This window comes from Cheilinus undulatus, linkage group 3 (assembly GCF_018320785.1).
Source record: "Cheilinus undulatus linkage group 3, ASM1832078v1, whole genome shotgun sequence".
Lineage (NCBI taxonomy): Eukaryota > Metazoa > Chordata > Actinopteri > Labriformes > Labridae > Cheilinus > Cheilinus undulatus.
This window is the reverse complement of record NC_054867.1, coordinates 46,871,732-46,895,731: the sequence shown is the minus strand read 5'-3', so window position 1 is coordinate 46,895,731 and position 24,000 is coordinate 46,871,732. Positions and strand designations below refer to the sequence as shown.

Below are 24,000 nucleotides of genomic sequence, written 5' to 3'. Positions count from 1 at the left end.
GGTCATTGTTTTATCATGGACAATTAAACATCCTTTAGCCCAAAGAAAGTTTGAAATGACCGTTTTTAAGTAAAGAAATCTTTAGATTTTAAATCTTTATCAGGAGGTCAGACCAGGAAAATTCAGGATCCCTCTGGTTTGATTACTACAAGGGAACAAAACTGTTTATAGAGAACAATATTTTTATAGATTAAACCATAGAGTTTTTTTTCTTGATGTACATAAGATTGATGCATTAAACTTTGAAAAAATAGAAAACTTCCAGTTATTTGTTTTTAAATTATACAAATATTAACAGCGCAAACCGAGTGGAGGGTCGAATGATCATTCATTGATCATAATCGAGGGAAAACTTTCAATTAACTGCAATTTAATTTTTTCCATAATTTCTCAGCCCTACTTCCAACATGAACACTTACTCATATAAGATAATTAGAATAATACAGAAGCATGTATTACAGATGTGGTTCATTGTGGTTCATGATAAAATAGTTGTGAGGTTTCTGAGTGGATGTGCTGACATTACTGTCCATTGAATGTGCAGAGCTTTCTCACCAGCATCAGTCTGTTAACAGACTATTTCACTGGTAAACTGATCTGCTGTAGAATAGATGATCCATTTAAGTATTTGTTTCTCCCCCCCCCCACATGTGTGTAATTGCACAGCATGCTCTATGTGCATCGTCTGATTGCCATTTCTGTACCAGTTAGACTCAGATATGTGCTAGTGGACTGACTTAGATGTTATTTCAGTTTGACATTATGTGGTTTAAAATCATTTATAATGCTGGTAAAAGCTTATTTTCTTTTTTGTTTAGGTGGATTTTAACTTAACAGAATTTTGCTTTGGTTGACTAAAGCGCTGCTAAATACTTTTTCCAAGTTGCAGTACAGCATTGTGATATGACTGTAAAGTCCTGCTTTGAAGTAGCATGGACTAAAGAAGAAGAGAAAACATAAAATGGACTTTTTATTTCATAGCTGTGGGATGAAATTTGCCGCAGCTGCTTACAGTAGTATATAATGGGCACAAATCAACATAAATGTTAGCATCAATGTGTGCTAAAAAATTTTAAATATAAAGATAGGTCTCTGTATTACCTGACAGAAAATAACAAATGTACATGGCAGTATTGAGAATAACGAGGCTTCTGATAGATATGGTTGTGAGTTACTTGAATAACTTGAATTCAAAGTGGAAACCTCTCAGCCTCTTTGCTTTTTTTCCCCTCATGGTCCAGTTGGAGCTGAAAAGCTTATGATAGCTGTATGCCTTTATCAGCACTTTAAATGATCTGAATAGACAGCAGGCCTGAAGGCATATTAGTGAACTACTAGAGATTTTGGATAAGTTGTTGAAGGGCAGGTGATTCTGTTGTTGCCTAGCAACCAGAAATAGAGCAAGCGGCTTCGTTTTTAAATTGTAGACTTAAAGTATTGGGAAACAGTCCGACATGTGTTTTGCAACAAGTTTGCCTTACTGGAGACAAAAAGTCATCAAAGTTGTAATGCTGCTCATGAGGAGTATAGTAGAAGTTTTACAATCAACTGCCATCTTTGTTATGTATTAGACTAATTAATTAATTAATTAATTCTTTTGTTATTCTTTTTACTGTAAAGGCTAATGTAACTGATGTTAAATGATGTGGAAACTTAATGTGCTGTTTTCTGTTTTTCTTTGCTTTTACAGCTTATGAACATTAGGGCCCAGCGGCCACCACCCAGAAAGATCATCATGTCAGTGAACGACGACGTTCAGTTGAAAAAGTCAGAGAATGCCTGGAAGCCTGGAATGAAGAGGGAGGGTCCGACAGAGGATCCTGAGATGCAAAAAACACAAGTAGGTCCAAACAAAAGATTCCAAACAGACTAGCAGAGTATGTCAATGCATGTTTTATAAGTCAGGGAATTATCTGATTTACTACATGCTAAAGAGAGAGGGAATGTCAATTCTGTAATAGTAAATGGCCATTGTGATTCACCACCTTTTATTACTGGTGTTCTTCTCTCAGGAACTCTTTAGGAAAGTCCGCAGCATCCTGAACAAGCTAACGCCTCAGAAGTTCAACCAGCTGATGAAGCAGGTGACAGACCTGACCATCGACACAGAGGAGAGGCTGAAAGGTGTCATCGACCTGGTCTTTGAGAAGGCCATTGATGAGCCTAGCTTCTCTGTGGCCTACGGAAACATGTGCCGCTGCCTCGCAACGGTACGCAGTTGATATATTGACTATCACGACCAATTTGTTACATTAAAAAAATATATCAGCGCAATTAAAGTACAACAGTAAGTTTCAATTTCTAAACAATTTGTTCAGTTTTTTTAGGGGTGCATCATCCCTTACCACTCTGATGGAATGTAGAATTTAAATAGTTTGTGCTAAAGTGCCAAGATTTGGACTGAAACTGAATCCTAACATACATGTCTTGGTGGAAAAAAATTGGTCTAAGGCTTTAGCTACTCTTTAACTTTGCTCCTGCCTTCTAAACTCACGTCAGCTGTATCATTAGATAACAATGCAAATTGTCTTTGTTTATTAGACATGATCAGATCTCATATTACTCTTGATTATAGACTTAAAGCTCTGTATTGAACATCAGACTGGAGTAGATACTGAAATAATCATCTCTTTAGAACAAATTGGGATTGTTAGTTAATCATGAATCGGTTTGAATAAAAAAACAAAGTGAATTGTGAGATATTAAAAGATTTAGATCTGTACTAACCAGCCTCCTTTAGTTACAGACGAGGCATGTTTGAAGGTAGTAAATCATGGACCTTACTTGCACAGCCCCAGAGTCTAGATATACCTTGAGGATTTTTAATGCTTACGGATAAAGAGCTTTAACCTTAGAATAGTCCACACAAGAAAATGTTTGTGTACATCCAATAAACTGGACTTCTCTTTACTCTGTTTCTGAACTGTATCCGTCTCTGTTGATATTCCTAAACAGCTCAAAGTGCCCATGACAGACAAGCCCAACACCACAGTGAACTTTCGCAAGCTGCTGCTAAACCGCTGCCAGAAGGAGTTTGAGAAAGACAAGGTGGACGATGTGGTGTTTGAGAGGAAGCAGAAAGAGCTGGACTCTGCTGCATCGGTACGAAATCCAGGAATTATTAGAGTGTGACATCAGATTTCATGCTCTTTCAAAGCATTTTTATTGCGGGGGGATGATAAAAACCTGCTCAGCTCAGGCTAAGAGATTTTGCGGATAACTTTCAGGGATGTTATTTGATAACGTCTCCTTTGTTCCTCACAGGCGACAGAGCGTGACAGACTACAAGAAGAGCTGGAAGAGGCCAAGGACAAGGCCCGACGGCGCTCCATCGGGAACATCAAGTTCATCGGGGAGCTCTTTAAGCTGAAGATGTTAACAGAAGCCATCATGCACGACTGTGTTGTGAAGCTGCTAAAGAACCATGACGAGGAGTCATTGGAGTGTCTGTGCAGGCTGCTCACCACCATCGGCAAAGACTTGGACTTTGAGAAGGCCAAGGTAAGGGAGAGGAGAGATCTGATTTTGTAGTGGCAGAAGAAAATTATCCCGTCTTGTCATCACCAAAGGTTGTGAAAATTGTTCCTGCTTTTTGAATATTTTAGATAACTCAAACAGACTATACAGTGTCCATTATCCTTATATTTGGTAATTCTAGAAAGTTATGAAGTTATGAAAGTTAAAACAGTCATATTTTCAACTGAGTGTAGCAAGGGGTGATGCAGAAAAATGAGATGTTTATTTAATGCTGTTGAAATTACATGTTAATATTGATTGATTAGGTGCATTAACATAACGTTTAAATTTTTTTATGAAGCAAATTAATCACACTGATGTCATACGTCACTGTTTCTACTTTTGTCAACCATCTAAATGTAAATTGGAGGAAAAAACAAGCCAAATATTTCATGGTCTTAAGATAATTTTTTTAAACATCCATAAGATTATCATCATTATCCAGGATTGATTAGAAGACAACCTATAGTCTATATCCCTCCTTCCCTTGTCTGTGTTTGTGATTGCTCCTCCAGAGCATGCACACAGACGATCACAGTTGCCTCCATGCAGATACACACTGACATACTACGTCCAAAAACGCTTAATTCATCTACGAATGTACAGACTTCCCCATTTAAAAATGTAAGTGTGTCGCTGCGGATGGGGACATTACATGATGCTGTAGTATGAAGCTATATACCCAAGCTATGATGCATATCACAACATTATTATTAAAAATGTAAAGGCTGCAAGATAAGAGTCAAAAAAGGGGCATGTATGGTTTGGAAGGTTGAAAAATTATTCTCCACAATGAAAAAAAGTAATCGCAGTGGGTTGTTGGACATGTCGTTTTTTCATCCTTATTGAAAAATATAGAAATACAGTAAAATACAGTCTTGTACCTCTGCCTTTTTCTCTGTTTTCAGGATTTAACAAATGACATATCCTACTCTAAAACACTTTTCGGTATTTATACCCTATCAGAACAAGATTTCCATTTCACATTTATCTGCTTGCAATGTATTGAAACCAGCTATTGGCAATTCAAACAACAGAAACACAGGAAATGCCATCAGCCATCCAGATTAAAGCTGGTAGCCCAGTTCACACTGCTGCAACTGTCCCCACGACATTCTAAAATGGTCTTGTTGTTTCATGACTCTCTGGTATGAACTGGGCTTAAGGGGTCATGTAAAGACTTGGGGAAGTCTTAAACTACTCCAGTTAATTCAAAGCTTTATAGATGATGGAAATTTGATGTTTTACATTTTGACAACGCCATGCTTCTCAAAATATAAAATGCCAGTAGGCTGTAGAATGAAATGGCTGTTGTGCTCATTGATATCTTGTGCCAAGATGTTAGCAGCAGATCCTCAAAGACTTGAATTTTGCCAGTTGAGGCCTCCATGGATTGGACTTTATCACATTCAGCAGATGCTTGATTGGATTTAGATCTTGGGAATTTTGGGTCCAAGTCAACACAGGGACAGTTTCCACAGTTTGCTGTCATTTCTGTCCAGGCCACTTTCTTCCATTTTTGATGCTAACCTGCCCTCTCTATGGAAAAGAGTCAGCTTGGGCAGCTTTGCAGCACCATAAGCAAAAAACTGCAGTATGCTCTAAGACCTTTAAGATCTTTCTACCAGAATCTGTATTAACATTTTCTGTATTACATTTTTTTTTCTGAGACACAAATACATTTTTGGAGATGTTAAAGAAAAGTTCTGTTAGGATTCTTTCCGACACCAGCTGGGCTACTTTCAGTTCAGACTCTGTTGGTTAAAGAGAACAGGAATACCCCCACAGTTTTTAAAAATATTCCCACCATGAAACCCCTGCTTGGTTTTATCTGACCATCTCTCCTGTAGACATCAGTGAGTCACAGCTGGACACAGCGAGAGTCCTCCTACACTTGTGGAGAGACAGAACTGACCCTCAGGCCTCTGTGCTCCCTCTCTGTGCTGTGCTGTGATGTGTGGTTTGATCCTCACCATCCACCAGTCGCCCTGCTAAAAGCAAAGCCCTCTGACCAGCAGGTACACTGCTGTGAACTCCATATAACGACCTACTACTGCTGTTTTTCTTCTTCTGTTTACACTCTGTACCAGCATAAAAATGCAGTTTTTATATATTGAATCCTACAGAGAGTGTTCTTAAATCTTCCTTTACTTCCTGTAGATGAGTTTCACAATGTTAAATGTGGTAATATCTGCTTTAATGTGAACATGGCCACTTTAATGTGAGGCCATTACTGTGAATTGGTTCTGTTCTTATTGGGCTATTACAATTTTTATTTTCCTGTCTCCTAAAATGTTTCAATTTAATCCTGGGTGTTCGGGACGGCTCCTGCTCGGAGTAATAAACTGAACATTCGGTCAGTGCAGTGAAATAACGTGTAAAAACCTCTGAAACCTGCAGCCCAGTCATTTAATGAACGGAGAAATGGAGAACGTAACCTTCATGTCTCAAATTAACCTCCTCTCTCTATCTCTCTCCTTCTCCCCTTAGCCACGGATGGATCAGTATTTCAATCAGATGGAAAAAATTGTCAAGGAGAGGAAGACGTCCTCTCGGATACGGTTCATGTTGCAGGATGTTATAGACCTGAGATTGGTGAGTATGTGGTTGTGTGTTATCTACACAGTTAGAGAAAAAACAGTCTGTCTGTGACAGAGCTGCTCAAGTTTAAAATACATGTTCACTCACAGGTTTATTTCATTGATCTTTGACCCTCAGGGAAATGGTATTGGATATTCTGCATAGTGAAACTACTACTGCTCTTGTTAATAATAATAATAATAATAATAATAATAATAATAATAATAGATTTATTTGTAAAGCGCTTTCAGTCCAAGTGCTGTACATAGAGATAAAAACTGAAACACCTTTTAAGAAAGATTGATGAGGGGTGAATACAGTTTAGATCGGATTTACCACAAACAGAAAGCAATTACAGACCACTGCAGAGTAGTAAAGTAGACATAATGGTACATTTTGATCTTCGTTGAAGAGTGCAACAGTCGTAAAATTGTTCCCTTTTCACAACAAAAACATAAAGGTGACTTACATTTTTGGAATCAAGATCCCTGATACTGCATTTGAATTATATCTGTCTTAGCCCCCGGCAACATCCATCATCAACATTCACTCGGCTATTTAGTTAAAGTCTTTTGACTATGACTGCTTGACTCGTTTAGCATATGCCAAAATTAGAACTGATGATAATCTGTAGTAGCAACAGACCATACTTCTACTGCGACCATGTTCCTGTGATGCCACGCTCAGGGTGGAAAACTCGCATGTTATGTCATCCTGATATCTCCCAGGTTTTCATATGAACAGCAAAATTCTTGCAGGAGTCAATATTTTAAATTTTTATGTTTCACAATTGAGAAGTGACTACAAAGACAACTGATACAGAAAACCTAAAAGGAAATTGGACCATATTTTGTGTTCAAAAAACATGTTTGATAACAAATTGGCGACCATTACATTGCAGCTAGTGTTAGCATTCAGCCACTTCCTAGTTAATTTTTACATTCGATAACCACTGATCTACAGTAATGGCTTGTATTAACATAAGATATTAAAACCCATTTTGAATACACTCAATAAAGGTTGAGGTAAATATCACTTGATGTATTTGAACTTACAACATAACTTTAATCATGCATCAAAAGTAACTAATTACATATACTCATGGTGTTTGAATTGAGGAGCTTTTTGTGCATTTTTTAAAACTTTTGCAAAAGTTAAAAACATCTTATTTCTAACAGTGGAGCTTGAAGATGGATTGACACAACCTTTTTAAGAGTAATAACAAGGGATGCACTGATACATTGCTTTAACATCAGTATCGGTCTGTAGGTCCTGTTTACAAACTTTGGCAAATGTCCGAATTATGTGAAATGAACAGGACCAGTGTTTATCTGTAATCTCCATTCAATTTTATGTTGGTCTAACTGCTGGGTCAAATCAGAAATTATTTACAGGGCAGGAGAGTTAAACAAACTCTGATCTATTTTTGTGCTTAAACATACAAGAAAATGTTGGCATGCCAGGAGTCTTTCACCAAAAAAGTGATGGTATTTGTGTCAGTGTCAGTTAAATTATGTGGGTATCAATATTGGCCCTAATTTCAAAAACTGGTGCATCTCTAGGAAATGTATCCAGTGAGTAATCAGGATGCTTTAATAGAATAAGTGTTAAATATGTTTGAAAATACCTTTAATTAATGCATACCTTCCCCATTGTATCTGTGATCACAAAAGTAAATGTTAATCAGGAAATTGCTGAATGTTAGTATCAGCTTTGGTTGTGAACAGGTTAAAAAAAAATACATTATTTGAAATAAAATGAGGTTTGATGTCTCAGGATTTTCAGTATTCAACATTTTTGTTGTTGCTCCCAGTCTCAAAGCAATAGAAGAAAAACAGTTGTCAGAATCTCAAAGTTAATATGATGATCAGTGTGGAGCATAACAGTGCAGCATCAGTGTTTTTGATACTTTTTGGTTAAGCAGGCGACTTTAAAGGGATATTTTGGGATTTTTGAAGTTGGGACGTATTAGCCAGTGGTTCTCAAATAGGGGTATGTGAAGACACTCTAGGGGGTATGTGAGATTTTAAAATGTATGTAGGTTATTTAAGAAAAACAGCGCCTCTCTATGCATGTCAGGAGCAACACGATTTTGTGAGTATATGATGTACCTTCTAAAAACACATTCGTACTTTGAATGTCTGCGGTGTGTATTCTCCTGTCCTCTGATAAACGGTCTTATATATGGGAGCGGAAGATAAAAAGAGGTTTCTCCCTCTCTGTCCTTCCCTCCATGCATAGTGTAGCACTTTTCGCACAGCCAGGAGGTCAGTGCTGTTTGGTTTCACTGCTTCATACAGCCAAGTTTGTAAGAGGAGGGACTGACTTTTCATTCATTGTATGTGAATTATCAATAATAGTAATAAGGGCGCAGCTTAGGTTCGCTGTCGCTGTTGCTGTTAGCCCCCCTACAGCACACCGATTGGCTCACCTGTTTGTGTCACAGACTGGTCAGAGGAGTAATTTAAGTAAAACAGCATTTATAAGTGTTGTGTCTGAGGGCAGAGGAAACTTTGTTGTTAAGTATTTCATTGGACTAAAGTCCCGCTAGTTTGGAAACAGCTCCAGCTGTGCAAATAGCGCATTTATGCTCATATGGACATGTCAGGCTGCGTGCTATCTGTCTCCCTCTCTACCAGGCTACGTTAGGTAAAAACCAACAAGCATTGGCAACAGAGAGATATGAGAAGATGACAAACATCAGGGGGTGTTAGAGAGGAGGACGTTTTTGTTCCTCTGTCTGCTTTAAAACTCAGCACCAGTGAGTGTTTTGATGTGTGCAGGTTGGAGCAAAACTTTGAAAAATATCTGCTGCAATTTCGCACTACAAAATTATGTTGTAGGAAGCTTGCATTGACTTCATACAGGTTTGAAAAAAATATATTTTTTGTGAATATTTGCACGAAAAAATTGCATCTGGAGCATAAGGACCTTAAGTTTATAAACTGGAGTTTATCTTTGTAGGCTATTTAATTTAATTACCCTAAAACCCCCCTTAACCTCCCCCATTGCAGGATGGTTTGACCCACTCTGGCACATGCCTGTCAGTCACTGTATTCACATTCACTCCATTCATAAATGGGTTTGTGATTTATTTTTTGTGAAGAAATGTTTACAACTAAGTTCCTGATATCAGTTTGAGAAGAGGTCTTTATTAAAATCCCAAAAATGGGTACTAAGCTGTCTTTTTTTTATAATTAGTTAATTTTGTACAGGTTTTTAACTCTTTATAGTTCTGTTTTTATTTCCAAATATTTCCAGAGAGACCATTGCAGCCAAGCAGTGCTTTGGTTTAAATGGTTTAATGCTTGTCCACTCACTGTTTTCACTACATGAGTTTGAATATCCACATTTAGTGATGAGAGGATCTGCCATGAATTTAGTCATGCATTTTAAACATTTAAATGTTTGAAAAAAATACAATATTTGTCATTTGAAAGTGTTTATCAGTTACAAAGTTTGATAAATCAGATGGCTGTCACAGCACTGTTTAATGTCTTTCTTTTCGGCCAAAAAATCTTTGCGCTGTTTAGGGATACTTGGCTGAAAAATGTTTCACGGAGATACATCACTGAAAAAAACGTTGAGAACCACTGGTATAAGCTATCACCTCAAAAGGCAAATTTCCTCGAGAAACACTCAACATGATAACATTTGAGCTTATGATGTCACAGGACCCCGGCCTCTTTGGTAATATGATTGCTTGTTTATTTAGAAGTTTGAATATTTGTTTTACAAAATTAACGTGTGATAGGAGGCCGAGTTTGGCTTTAGTAAGACATCCTGTACTCATGGATTGCTCTTCCAAATTTATGTATTTATCAGTTGGTTTCTTCTTTATTGAAGTCACTGATCAATGGTTTTGTTCCTATGGATGTTTCCTGTTCTTTTGTAACAATGTGTAAATAACTATATTGAGCTGGTATGTCACATCAGCTTCATTTTTAACAGGCTGACATCTGCATTGATGCAACTGTGATTAACCAACACAAGCTGTTTAAATCACTGCCACTAACTCCTACCTGATGCTGGAAACACAAAATTAAGATCTGCTGTCAAATTTGAAATTTAAATGAGAACGGTTACTTAGGCAGAGCAGAAAAGTAAAGTTTCCATTTCCAGCCTCATTAAACAGCACAAATGTACAATTACATACATTTATCTGTTTGATACGTCCTTGTATTTTAAGTGATATAATGCACGCTCAATGCTTCAATTACATGTACATTTTTGTTTCTCTTCCAGCACAACTGGGTGTCGAGGAGAGCTGACCAGGGCCCAAAAACCATCGAGCAGATCCACAAGGAGGCAAAGATTGAGGAGCAGGAGGAGCAGAGAAAAGTGCACCAGCAGCTGCTCTCCAAGGACAGCAAGAGACGGCCAGGTCAGACCCACAGTCTAAATCCTCTTTAAGGCTTAGAGTCACATCGGCACAGCTACAGTGACTCAGGAGGCCTGCGAGCATACAGGCAGACTTCCTGTCAGTACAGCCTGCAGAGACGCTATTGTGCCTAACAGCAGACGGGAAGCCCCGTACTCCCTCCCATCTGCTAACTGACCTATAATATTTCATCTCTGCTTGTAGAAACAGTCAGAAATGTCACTTTGAGCACCCTTCTCGCAGTTATTTGACTTCAGTGAATAAAACCACTGTGACATTTCTATTTAGCTTATCAAAATCTTTGTCTTCATGGGAGTGTCTTCCTTTGGCCTCACAGATCCCAGGGATCAGAGGGATCAGCGCACACAGAGAGAAGAGACCTGGAACACTGTGCCCATGACCAAGAACAGCAGGACCATCGACCCCACCAAGATCCCAAAGATCTCCAAGGTTAGATGCCACCTTTTTAGATGCCACATTTTTCTTTCAACCACGGATGCTGCAGCATCAATTCTGTCCAAACTACACACCTGAAGATTTTTTTTTTCTCCTTACATTAAACATTCACATACATCAGGGATGGTCCAAAGATAAGGCAGATTGTCTTCTTTGGGTAAGGTTATTAAAAGGCTGTTTACACTCTGCTTTAACATCCATCATGGATGATCTGATGGCAAATGAATAGCACTAAAGTACAGGCATTTACACCATGCATAAGTAATCCATTTTCATTGAGTATTTGAAATCAGACATCCAGTTTAGACCTTGCTTAAACAGGAATTATCGGATTTGAGCATTTAGATACCTCGAGGTGACACTCGATTTAAGGTGTGGATGCATCTCTATGTTTACTAAAGACAGTTTGGTGTAGGATAGCTCAGACTGCATATGAATATGATCTGGAATGTCTTCATCCAAAATGTTTTGCTTGCATAGATGCTACGCATACATGCATGCATCAATACTATCCCTGATGTGATCTGCAGTATTCTGTTAGTAAACGAAAGCATGGCTTTACATATGTCCATCCACATCACTGGAGTGATGGAAATTTCATTTTTTTAGAGGTCCAGATAATCTCTTTGAGCTCGGTAATAAGATCAAGTATTTTGGCTCACAATCAGCTCTTAATTTGATTCCAGTTAACAAAAATGGGAAAAAAAACCTAAGAAAAAGGGAACCATTTCTAAAATGGGATCTTGCTCCTAGAACATGCGTACTTGTTAACGACAGCTCCACATAAACTATTCAAAACAAGTTGACTCATACGTCAACTTTTCTTGAAGCCCCCCACAAATAGTATGTCAACGTATCCTTTTAAAAGCATATTTAGGACAAAATAAAGCTATTAAAGAGGCACTTCCAGCCTATTAGTGTGTGGCCAATTCAGCCCCCTTCATTTGTACCCTCAGCAGCTTCACTGCACATGCATGAGTAGACACCTACCTACAATAACAAAACCACAGAAATGATGTTCGCATGACAGGCTGGAAAGGGAGTTCCTGTATCATGTCACTGAAGACGTAGTGTTAAAGCATAGTATGGACACGCAAACTAAAGTGCAGTCACTTGGTACTGAATTCCAAAAAGCATCATTAATGCTAATCTAAACAGAACCTAAATTAACTATTCACTTCCCTGCCTCACATGAAAACAAGTATATGCCGCTCTAAATAGAGTGAGTGCATCATTGTTTACACCAGAGGGAGGCAGCATTGTTCTCCTAGTTGAGGGGATGGTCCTTAATGCTGCTCAGGACATGAGCATTTACACGACCAAACCTGTGTGAATAAATAAATGCCAGACCAGCCTGGTGTGGTCTTAGCTGTCTGATCTCAATCCGTCCACAGGAAGTATTGAGGTTTACACCAACATTAAGCAGCAATGACATTTACTCAAATTACTGTAATTTAGTAGCTTTTTGTGTACTTGTACTTTGTAAAATCACTACTTTAACTTTTAACTAAGTTAAGTAAAGTTTTTAGTAACAAAAAAAAAATCAAACACCAAAAGCAAGAAACAAAGAGGTCCAAGCTTTCTGCCACCAACGAGAAAATGGCCAGTCATTTGGTTTCACAACACATGACAGTCCGTAGTGCAGGTAGGGACAGAATGATCCCACTTTTCATCCCAAAACAGCTGTTTTATTTAACTTCAAGTTAACTTGCGCCTTGCAGTAGAAAGTCTGACTGCAGATCCTTATTATCATGTAGTTATTGATATTAATGGCCTACTTTTTACTTTTACTTGAGTAGATTTGTAGACTAGTACTTTTACTTCTACTTTAATAACAGTACTTCTACTAAAGTACAACAGTCTGGAACTACCTTCATCCCAGGATATAAGACTGTCCATTTATCAGATCATCTGGGATTGTTTTGTGCATGTACCGATTTAACAGCTGTTTGGTTTGAAAGAAAATTTTTAATTGATCTCTATCTTGAAACTGATATCAGTGTGAAATTGAAACTAAACTATGGCAATGTAAATAAACGGGTAGTCAAACAATTAAGAGACCATAAAAACTGACAACACTCCACAGCTACAATACCACCATGATGGCCCTGACATGATGCCTTTTTAACCAGAGCTGAGCTGTTGGGATTCTCTGAAAGAGCTACAGTAGTGATGGTCATGGCGTTTAAAACCTTTTTTTTTTTTTCTTTTTAGGACCAAATAACTCATTAGTACAAACTTTGAGGAAAAAAGACTGAAAAACATCATCTGGGTTTGCTATGCATTTTAATTTTGTTGTTTTCCCAATGTCCCATTTGTTAACACGGAGAAGCCACACTGTCAGGGAGGCTTTCTCTAAATATTTTGCCTTCAGAGAAGTGGGGTGTTGCATTTCACATTCTTTATGGACAGAGAAATGTAAGACATGATCAGAAATTTATGTTGTCCGTGTAAATATTTTGCTATGGACAACAGGGTCAGCGGTGTTTGCAAAATTCTTATCAAGGTTTCAAAGAAAACAGCAGTGTAGAGGCTGATTAAGAACAAACTGTTGATTGCTACGAAGTTTATGGTTAAATAAATGAAAACTATATTTGTATGGATATGGCTTTAGGAAGCTGTTTTCACATCATTACTTTGTTTGATCAGGTTTGAAAAATCCAGTATGCAGTGCTGCCTGTAGTTATATTCTGGTTTGTTTTGACTCTGTTTAGAGTTAACCAAGGAAATGCTCCTTCACGTCATGGTACACAACAAAACCGCCGTCTCACTACTTTTGCTTTTATGAGGAATACTGTACTCACCGATTGCTCACATGGTGGCCTTATATTACAGCATGTTCACTTTTAAAACAGATCTTTTAAACAGATTATTTTCTGGTGTTATGTAACATTTTCATTACATGCTATCAGACCAGGCAAATTCCCTCTCGTGTAAAAACTAGTTAGCTAGCAATAATCTTGCACAGATTCTTATTAGAAAGTCGGACTGTGATAACGCTGCAGGCTGCTTGGTGCTCTGAGTCTCACCTGAATATCATCATGTCTACAAGCTTATTTAGTCAGTCAGCCGTAGGTTGTTCTTCATGTTGTGACAAGTTTCAGAAGTTTTTCCATGTCAGGCTCAGACTTCTCCACCGCTGGCTGCTGCTCTTTCAATATAAAGTTTAACACAGCAGATGAATGTTTACACAGCAGCAAGAGAACTCCTGTAACCCAGAGTATACACATAAACACAAACACTGCCCTCATCTGTCCTCAGACCTCCTGTCGGCTGGAGTAGGTACTGATTCATGAAACACAAGTAAAATGTTTGAATTATTTTCTAGGGCTCCCTCTGCTGGAGGATTTTTGCCATGACACTCTATGGACTTTGTCTTTTTGTGGTACATGTCTTTAAATTTATATCATGCATCAAAACAGGCAACTATTGTGTTGAGTGTGTTCCTTATGCCTCAGAATACAAATAAATTGGTGCAGACAGTAATCTAGACAGTGTGCAGAAGAAACATGGCAGCCAAGCAAGTTTAATGCTTTGACTATCAGAGAGCCCTGCAGTTTTTGTTTCTTGCAGCTGAGTACGATAAAATGCCAACAATGAACCTTAAAGTTAAATGTGGGTCATTATTCTAACCTGGATTTGTCAGTTCATTACAATCGTTCTTCTCTCTGCAGCCTCAAATGGATGAGAAGATCCAGTTGGGCCCCCGGGCTCAGGTCACGTGGGTGAAGGGCAGCAGTGGAGGAGCCAAAGCCAGCGACTCCGGTAAGACAAACACAGATCGGCTTATCCAAGATCAAAAGAAGGTTGAACACTGTATGGAGGTACTACACAGAGTAGAAGAGATTGTGAGGAAAAATGCTTTTTCATGGGCAGGAGTGCATGCAATTTACAGTGCATTCAGAAACTATTCAGACCCCTTTCACTGTTGCTGCCAGATACTTAGTTATTTGAACTCATTTTCTCTCTTCTGCTCTCAGTACCCTATCATGATAAAGAAAAAACATTATTTTAGAATTTTTTGCAAATATACAGTGCTTAACAAATTTGTTAGACCACCACCCAAAGTAAGGTTTATGCCACAGCTGCCCTAAATTAACAGCATCGGTAATTACCAAAATCATTTTTTATGTTTCTGCAATGGTTAATACACCAATATGTAGAAGCTTTTTAAACAAAATGATATTTTTAATGCAAAAATATTAATTATAATTGTTATCCATGAATTTTCTAATTTACTTATTTACAGAAAAACTGAAAGAATAGTGAAGCACATTATTATTTCTTGATTGATATGTCAAATTATAGTTATTTACTTGCATTCCTGAAGAGAAAAATTAGTTTTAGTGGTTGCATGTTATGCTTGATTCATTTCTGATTTCTCAGAGAAGCCCAGTGAGCCGGCTCAAATTTGGGTATAAAAAGGTGAATTTAGTTTGAAATTCCTTATTTCTGTTCAAAATGGTAAAACATGGAGAGCTCACTGAAAATGAAAGAGTCCGCATTAAAGCACTTTATGATGCTGGATGGTCTCTGAGACAAATAGGGAAAGACATAAAGTGTTCTCACAGTGTGGTCAAGTATGCTTCAGAGTCAATTACTGAGACTGGCACTTACAAAATGCGCCAAGGAAGAGGCAGGAAACCAAAGTTAACTGAAGCAAATGTCAGACACCTCAAGATTTGAAGTACTAGAGACAGAGGGAAGACCACTGCTGATCTTCAGGCAGAGATGGATGCTTCTAGATCAGAGTCTGAGAAAGTCTCCAGAATGACCATAAGCAGACGACTGACGGAACAAGGCTTAAAGGGAAGAATAGCCGCTAGGAAGCCATAATTGAGGCCTGCAAACATCCAGAAACACCTCAGATTTGCCAGGGAGCACGAACACTGGACTGTTGATGACTGGAAGAAGGTACTCTGAACGGACGAGTCCAAGTTTGAACTCCTTGGTCACCTTGGTTTATGTCCTCAGAAAAGCTGGAGAACGTTTTCATGCCAGATGCATTGCACCCACAGTGAAACACGGTAGAGATTCCATTATGGTATGGGGTTCCATTTGTGGATACAGTGTGGGCAAATGAGTGAAAATCCACGGTATCATGAATAAGAACTTCTATCACAACATCTTAGTGCATCATGGAATCCCTTCTGGACTGAATCTGAGTGGTCATGGGTTCATATACCAACAAGACAATGACCCCAAGCATACTTCAAAGCTGTGCAGAGACTATTTGACCGAGAAAAGGGAATCTGGAGTAGTGTAACCGATGGACTGGCGAAGTCAAAGTCCGGATTTGAATCCTATTGAGCAAATTTGGGATTTAGCAGATTCAAAGATTGATGGCACAGAAGTTTCATCTAAAGCAAGTCTGTGGGAACAGCTAGAAACTATTTGGAACTCAATAACAAAAGAGACTGTGGAAAAGTATATAAAAACAATGCCAGCAAGAACGCAAGCTGTTATCCAGGCCAAAAGAGGCCATACAAAATATGAAGTTTTTGGTTGTTATGTGTGAAAAAGGACTATTTAGTTGTTTCAGGTTATTTGCCAAATAAATAACAATAAAATTTTTAGTTTTAAACAAGTTTTTGAAAGATTTCTAAAATATTTTTCTCATTTTTATGACAGGTGGTCTAATAAATTTGTTAAGCACTGTATTTCATATAAAAAAAACTGAAATATCACATTGACATTACTTGAGATTTATCTCAGGTTCCTGACATTTTTCTATACTGTCACTGAGATGTTTCTACTCCTTAATTAGAGTCCACCAAGTGGGCTTTTGTGTGTTTTGCACTGACGAGAAGTTTCCGTCTAGCCACTTTGCCATAAGCCCAGCTCATTAGAGGGCTGTGATGGTTGTCCTTCTGGAACTTTGTGTCACCTCCACAGAGAATCTGGAGCTCAGACAGAGGGACTGTCAGGTTATTGGGTACCTATCTTACTAAGGCCTTTTGCCGATTGCTTAGTTTAGCTAGGTGACCAGCTATTGACCAGATCTGGTGACCAAAATCTATACCTATCAACAATCATGTCTCTGGGCTCAGCAGGCAGTTCCTTTGACCTCATGGCTTGGTTTTTACTCTGATATGCGTTGTCATCTGTGAGGCCTTCTGTAGAGAGATGTGTGCCTTTCCAAGTCATGTCTAATAAATTAAATTTACCACAGGTGGACTTCAGTCAAGGAGTAGAAACATCTCTGCAATGATCCAGAGAAATGGGAGGAACCTGAGCTAAATCTCAAGTGTCACTGCCAAGGAGTTGAATACTTCAATGCGTAGATGAATGAGAAAAAAAGTTAATTTTAACAATTGTAGCATCAGGCTGTAGCACAACAAAATGAGAGAAAGTGAAGGGTATCTGAATACTTTCAGCATTAACTGTATGTTGGAGACCCGTTCTTAACAGCATTAGAAATACCAAGAGGTGGCTCAGAGCTTGAGCATTTTTCTGCTGCTCTCAGTCTCTGATTTAATCACACATCAGGACTTGACTTGTAACAACAGTAAACATCTCTAATTATTAGTCAACAGTGCATAGTTAAAAAGCAAGAGATTAAATCACTCAACCTTGATATGCTAGTGTGATGGTCTGACTTTAACTTGTCAAACATCTGAGGTCTCTGTTTAAGAAGGAAAAAGCATCTGAGCTGTTCAATTTCTTTACGTTGTCCCTAACGCAACACAAGTACAAGTTTTGCCTGAGCCTCTAATGTAAAGAAGTTGCATCTGTTTCTTTTTCTTATCCTATGTTCTACTGACATCTTTTAAAGATATTTTCCTGCATCATTTATGATACCAAGTAGAGTACCATTTTTTTCCCGCCCACTTTCAGTGTACTTTCTCTCTTTTAAGTGTTGATCCAGGCACTTTTTAGGCAAAAGTATCAATGCAGCAGCAGTATCATGAAAAGCCCAAACAATACCCAACCCTGTACAGGACACTTCACAGGTCAATCCACCAGGAAACCCATACAAAAGCTCACACACAAACTAAATAAAATCCCATATAACGCACTGGTTCAAATGTGGAATGTTCTCATTTTTCAGAACAATCACGGACAGCTGGCCTCAATCGTTACTCTGCGCTGCAATCAACACCTTCACCTCAACCCTCCACCACTCCTCCACAGAACCAGGACTTTGACTCCAGGAGAACTCTGGGAAGGTACAGGACAACACCATGTCTGCTCTGTCTTGTATTTTTGTTATTTCTCTCCTCTCCTTTTCCTTATTCGTTGTTTGCTTGTTTGTCTCAAGCACTCGTAGCAGCACAGGAAGGGAACGCAATGAGAAGCCGCTGATATCAGTTCCTCCATCGTCTCGGCCCGGATCTTTCATCAGGGGCAGCAGTTCAAAGGAGCTGCTGGACAGTCAAAACCCTGAAGAGTCACGAAGAGACCGAGGACGAGAAGGAGCCGAGCCCCGGAGGCTGAGCGTCACAGAGGACAAATCTGAGACTGAGCGCAGCAGAGTCAGAGAGTCTGGTAAGACAAACGCAGCTAGACAATAAACATAAATAAATAAAAAATTTTCGTGGACAACCCCTGACCCCATAAATACGTAGGCCATATAATGCGTTCTCAGAGCACTTTTTTTAATTGAAGATTGAACATAAAGGACTGAACTGAATACAGGAGAAACATGTTGGAAGCTCCACAGTCGCTAACACAGCATCTGTAACATGTTGCAACACCTTCAGTATTACAGTTTTCAAGGAGCTGTCGACATAATAACCTCTAGATAACAACAAAAGTTCCTATCTCTCATTTGCTTGTCACATGTCTAATACTTGAAGGAAAAACAAAACAAAATAATGAAAAGAATATTTGAACATTTTTAATATCCTTTTAAACGTAATTGAGTTTTAACATTTAAAACACTATTCTGTATATTTTTATTTTTATATAATTAACCCCCCCCCCCACCCCCCCACCCACACACACACACACACACACACACACAGAAATCATACTATTTTTGGAAATGATTTGGCCGTGGCCCACAGGTTGAGAATCCTGGCGCAGTTGTAATTTTAGATCAATCTGCCTCCAGAATGTCCCCTTATATTGATAAAGTGTACATCAAACATGTCATAATTGATCATATTAAGCTGTATTTTACAATTTAAAAACACTGCTGCAGTAAAAACCTCCAAATACACAAATCAGAAACAATCACACCTCATGAGCACCATACAGGGTTATCACTTGTTTTATTCCGACAGTAAAACCCGAGCCAGTGGTGCAGATCCCGGACAGACCGGCTCTGTCTGAGGAAGAGCTGGAGAGGAAGTCCAAATCCATCATTGACGAGTTCCTGTACATTAACGACTACAAGGTACTGTGATATGTTTGTTTTTTCTGCATACAGTTAATTTGGTTAAGCAGTGAATTTATCAACATTTAAATGTATCAGGTGCTTCAGTCGCTCCTCTCCTCCTCTCAGTCTTGGTCTTGTCTCTTTGTGTATTGCAGGAGGCGGTTCAGTGTGTGGACGAGCTTCAGTTGGGCTCTCAGCTTCACATCTTTGTGCGCGTCGGGGTGGAGTCGACTCTGGAACGCAGTCAGACTACACGGGACCACATGGGCCAGCTGCTCTTCAAGCTACTGCAGCAGGGATTCCTGCCCAAACACCAGTTCTGCAAAGGGTCAGTTCTCCTGTACCTTTATCTGTAATTTCCTTTAAGAACCACAGGAACAAAAGTGAGGCTAGTTGTATAACCATTGGGTTTTATTGTTTTCTCAGGTTTGCAGAGACGCTGGAGCAGGCGGATGACATGGCCATCGACATTCCCCACATCTGGCTGTACCTGGCCGAGCTGCTCAGCCCTGTGCTGAGGGAAGGGGGCTTCTCTATGAGAGAGCTCTTTAGGTACTTAGAGACTTGTGCTGAGTAATGTAAACATTTTAAACTCTTTGCTGGGGAAAAATGAACTAATATCAAATAGGAACAGGGTGGTTCAAATACAGCAGCCATAATGAGTTATAACGGCCACTTAGGGCTAAAAAAGTATTATTAGATCACAAAACCCCTGGTTAAACATTGTGATTCAATAAACTTTGTGTTGGCAGTGAATACATTGATGCCATACGTCTCACTCTGGAAAAATGGCTTTTGTGAAATTTAATTTTATTAACTTAAATTCAGTGGCAGAATAGAGTTTTTACTTTGCTCTGTTTACAACCATTGGAGTCGCATTTATCAGAATATTCCTGATTGAGAATAAGCTGTATTTTTATGTGGGCCATAATTTCTAAGATGAATTACAGAAACATTTGCAAGAGAGCAAAAAACCTACTCAGATAAATGATCTCAAGTACAAAACATTACTAAAATTATTTATCCTTTTTTTCTTTTTTCTTTTTTTTAACAGACTTGTGTTTTATTTCTGTTTCTTTACAGTGAATTAAGCAAACCTTTGCTTCCTGTGGGAAGAGCTGGGATCTTAATTTCTGAAATACTGCACATACTATGCAAACAAATGGTAAGCACTGCATTCATCTTTTTTCTATTATAAAGTGAGCAACCTCAGAACCCTTTGGGTACCGACGTTTATTGTCGTCTGATAGACAGTAGATACCTCTGGGAACCATTCTGCTCTGTTGGTGATGCATAGCAAGTCTTTTCAGCGCTGGCCACTGCAAAACCGCGTCAGTCGACATTGAACAGATCACTCCAGACAGCTGGAAAAACATGTATTATCTGGTCAACTTAAAATTCAACACAATGCACAAACTATATCAACATTACGTCTCATCCTGCAGCACAAGCAAAGGGTCTTATGAGGTCACAGAGCTACAGCAGCACCAATGATGAGGAAAAGTTAACTTCTGAAGTGAATTCAGAATTTTACATGAAACCACGGATCCGTTTTAGCAAACCTTTTAACTTAATAAAGAACTCTGCAATGGCAGCAGCAATTAAATCATGGAATCAAGTCAGAATGAATTGCAAATCACCCAAAAAAGGCAAAATAATCTAACATACTGCTCCTGCGTGAACTTAGTTTTCCTGTTATCTCTGTGGTCTTGCCTCAACCTGATTAGAGCTGTGCTGCATTGCACAGTGCTCTAGACACGCTTCCAGTGTGTGAGGTCGCTCCCCTTCAGTTGGAGCAAAACTGCATCCTGCAGTGCTTTTGCTCCAAATGAAGGGGAATAAAGTTTACTGAAATAACATCATGATGCAAGAAGTAAAAAGTCTAGCTTTACCAGATATGTCCTCAAGAGGAGAAAACACAACTTATTAAATTACACGTGTTTTTGAATGAACTTTGTGATGTGTTTCAGGTTGGGAGAGAATCCAATTACTGGCTTTATACAGAGCATCAAGCAGATTTGTGGCTCAATATGAATGTTTGATCTATGATGAATTGTTAGCTATACTTGGATACAGGTATTTATTAGTAGACAAATCCATCACAGGAATACTGACAATGGGTGCTGGTTTAACATTTTAACAGTTAAGTTTGCCTGTATGAACATTTTATCTGTATATACCAAAACTTTCTGATACATCATTCCTCAATACATCTAGGACTACAAATATACGACAGAAGGGAACCAGGACACCTTGCATGTTAAAAGCCATGACCTCTGTGTACAGAGCCATAGAGATCATAAAGTGAAGGTCAACTTCTCTTCAACAATGGGCTAATAGATCATCAGTAATTCTGTTTGCTTTAGTGTCCATCCAGGTATTAGATGAAGCTTTAAAATGTGCACTCCCTACAAAGAGTTGGTATTTTTATTCTTTTACTATGAAGAGTAATCATAAATAGTTGATGGTTATTTTGCCTTTGTTTATGTAGCTTTTTCACTTCATTAAAATCCAGGAACCAGACTTTAATATGAGATAATTCAGAGATGAGATGTGTGACAAAAAGTTGTCTCGTCCTCACAGAGCCATAGGACTGTAGGTTCCTTGTGGAGGGAATCTGGCCTCAACTGGACCGACTTCCTGCCAGAGGGAGAGGACGTCCAGGCTTTCATCTCACAACATGTGGGTACCAAACTAACATCAGGGAAAAATCAATACTCCTTTTCCATTAGTCTTCCTTCTTTGTTTTATCTCCGTTCTAACATGTTTTCCTTTATCAATGGTCTCTGTTCTCTTTTTGATTCAAACAGAAGCTCCAGTTCGTTGTGGCAGACGACTCCAACTCTGAGGCGTCTCAGTGTAAAAGGATTTTGTCTCCTGAGGAGCTGAGTCAGCAGCTAGAGAGACTACTCCTGGAGGACATGGCCAGTGACGAGCAGATCTTTGACTGGGTAGAGGTATGAGAAGAGAGAGCATGAATAGACAAGTCTGTCAGGAATAAAAGGCACTGAAACTCTACTAGCTATTGCTAGAAACCTAGAGGGTGCAGTCCATTTTTTAGAGATGTAATCAAAATTATAGCAGTTTGTTACAAACAGGAACAGATCATAGCTACATGTAGGCCAAACTGAAACAACAACTTTGACAGATGTCTGTCAGTGTTTATAGATCTGGGCTGGATATCATAACAAGATTTGAATAGCTGTATAAATACCTTGATGTGAGTTTTACTTTGAATTTTTGGCATCTATTTTAAGAAGACCTAATCAGTTACAATAAGTAACAAAATGTACCTTTTACAATGTCTTATATTTTCTGTACGTAAACTGAGGATTAAGATTAATTAAATTCGGATCCCTCGCTAGTCGGCACTAGAATTACTTGTTGGTTTAAGTAATGAGATCTTTATCAGCTCAGGCCCACAATCCTAGTTACAGGGTCCTAAACTGTGATGCAGCTGTCCGCTACTGTATTTCTGTTTACTGCCTACAGCCATGCTGCCACAATAATAGTCTTAATCCAGTGTAAACAACAGCAAACTGATGCCTCCAATAGCATCTTCGCGGAACGGTGCAGTTTTGCATCATTTCGATATAGAAAATTGGGCATAAAGTTGTAAATAGGCTGTGTTGGGTTATGCTCAAATAACCAATGATTGGTGATGATATTCAGCTCAGGAATGTGGATGATAACCTGCAAAGAGGATAGAAGGCTGGTGGTGCTAGCACTGCTAACATTTGTCACATTCTGTAAACAAACTTCAGCTGTGATCCCGTCTTAAAAAGTGAGCGACTTGGACTGTTTCCTGGGTGTTTTCATGACTTTAGACCAGTGCATCTATAATTTGATTTTAATTGTCTCTGAAATTACCCACCAAGGAACATTACTGCCATACAAACATCAGCTTTACTATTGCAACTTAAGTGAAATGTTGCATACACACATAAGAGAGATGCACTGATTGTAAAATTGAGGCTGATGCTGATGCTGATACTGATGTTCAAAATAACTTAAGCCTATGGCAGATACAGCTGACTTTTTTTTTTTTTTTTTTTTTCAATTCTTTTGGGTAAAACAAAAATCCACCTTATTCTCTCATGATCATGTAAACAGACTGGATTTTGTTCACCAGGTCACATGTTGTGCCTTATGATAAATCTCCTCTCTAAATCATCTGCTCTATGGTTTAAGTGCCAGCATTAAAATGATGCAACAGAACATACTGCTTCTTTAATACCATCAGTCCAATTTAATGTTATTGATCATTTCAATTTTTTTCCACTGAAATGCATTGTTCTTTTGTAGTTACCATGTTAAGATTTGTGGTTTTGTTTCTTTTCCTAGGCAAACCTGGATGAATCTCAGATGAGCTCGTCTCCCTTTCTGAGGGCTTTGATGACAGCTGTGTGTAAGGCAGCAGTAAAAGGTAAACACTCCACCACCTGGAGGAGCGATTCCTCTGTTCTGCTGAAATCGCATCTCTGATTACAATATTTGCTTTCTGCCAAACTCTGAGTGGAGCATCTTGGCGCGCACTCATTCTCCTCCTGCTTCTCCAAACAGACGATAACACCAACTGTCGAGTGGACACGGCCATCATCCAGAGGAGATTGCCCGTTTTACTCAAGTACCTTAACTCAGACACTGAGCGACAGCTGCAAGCACTTTATGCACTTCAGGCGCTGATCGTCGCCCTCGATCAGCCTCCAAGTAAGAGCTGCATCACGGTTTACCCTTCTTAACA

At 38.8% G+C, this 24,000-nt stretch overlaps 1 protein-coding gene across 8 annotated transcripts in view; it reads left to right on the top strand.

Annotated features, from left to right (window-relative positions):
• eif4g3a (eukaryotic translation initiation factor 4 gamma, 3a) overlaps nucleotides 1-24,000 on the top strand; it is a 115,756-nt gene that overhangs the window by 87,546 nt on the left and 4,210 nt on the right. For all 8 annotated transcript variants that reach the window (XM_041782680.1, XM_041782679.1, XM_041782676.1 and 5 more), the window contains 18 exons: nucleotides 1,691-1,840; nucleotides 2,013-2,210; nucleotides 2,956-3,102; nucleotides 3,265-3,501; nucleotides 6,007-6,111; nucleotides 10,342-10,480; nucleotides 10,815-10,927; nucleotides 14,608-14,698; nucleotides 17,985-18,102; nucleotides 18,195-18,421; nucleotides 19,162-19,274; nucleotides 19,412-19,584; nucleotides 19,683-19,808; nucleotides 20,340-20,421; nucleotides 21,840-21,938; nucleotides 22,067-22,213; nucleotides 23,601-23,682; nucleotides 23,820-23,966. In XM_041782680.1, the coding sequence (XP_041638614.1) occupies nucleotides 1,691-1,840; nucleotides 2,013-2,210; nucleotides 2,956-3,102; nucleotides 3,265-3,501; nucleotides 6,007-6,111; nucleotides 10,342-10,480; nucleotides 10,815-10,927; nucleotides 14,608-14,698; nucleotides 17,985-18,102; nucleotides 18,195-18,421; nucleotides 19,162-19,274; nucleotides 19,412-19,584; nucleotides 19,683-19,808; nucleotides 20,340-20,421; nucleotides 21,840-21,938; nucleotides 22,067-22,213; nucleotides 23,601-23,682; nucleotides 23,820-23,966 (2,494 nt within the window). The remainder of the gene's footprint in view (nucleotides 1-1,690; nucleotides 1,841-2,012; nucleotides 2,211-2,955; nucleotides 3,103-3,264; nucleotides 3,502-6,006; nucleotides 6,112-10,341; nucleotides 10,481-10,814; nucleotides 10,928-14,607; nucleotides 14,699-17,984; nucleotides 18,103-18,194; nucleotides 18,422-19,161; nucleotides 19,275-19,411; nucleotides 19,585-19,682; nucleotides 19,809-20,339; nucleotides 20,422-21,839; nucleotides 21,939-22,066; nucleotides 22,214-23,600; nucleotides 23,683-23,819; nucleotides 23,967-24,000) is intronic.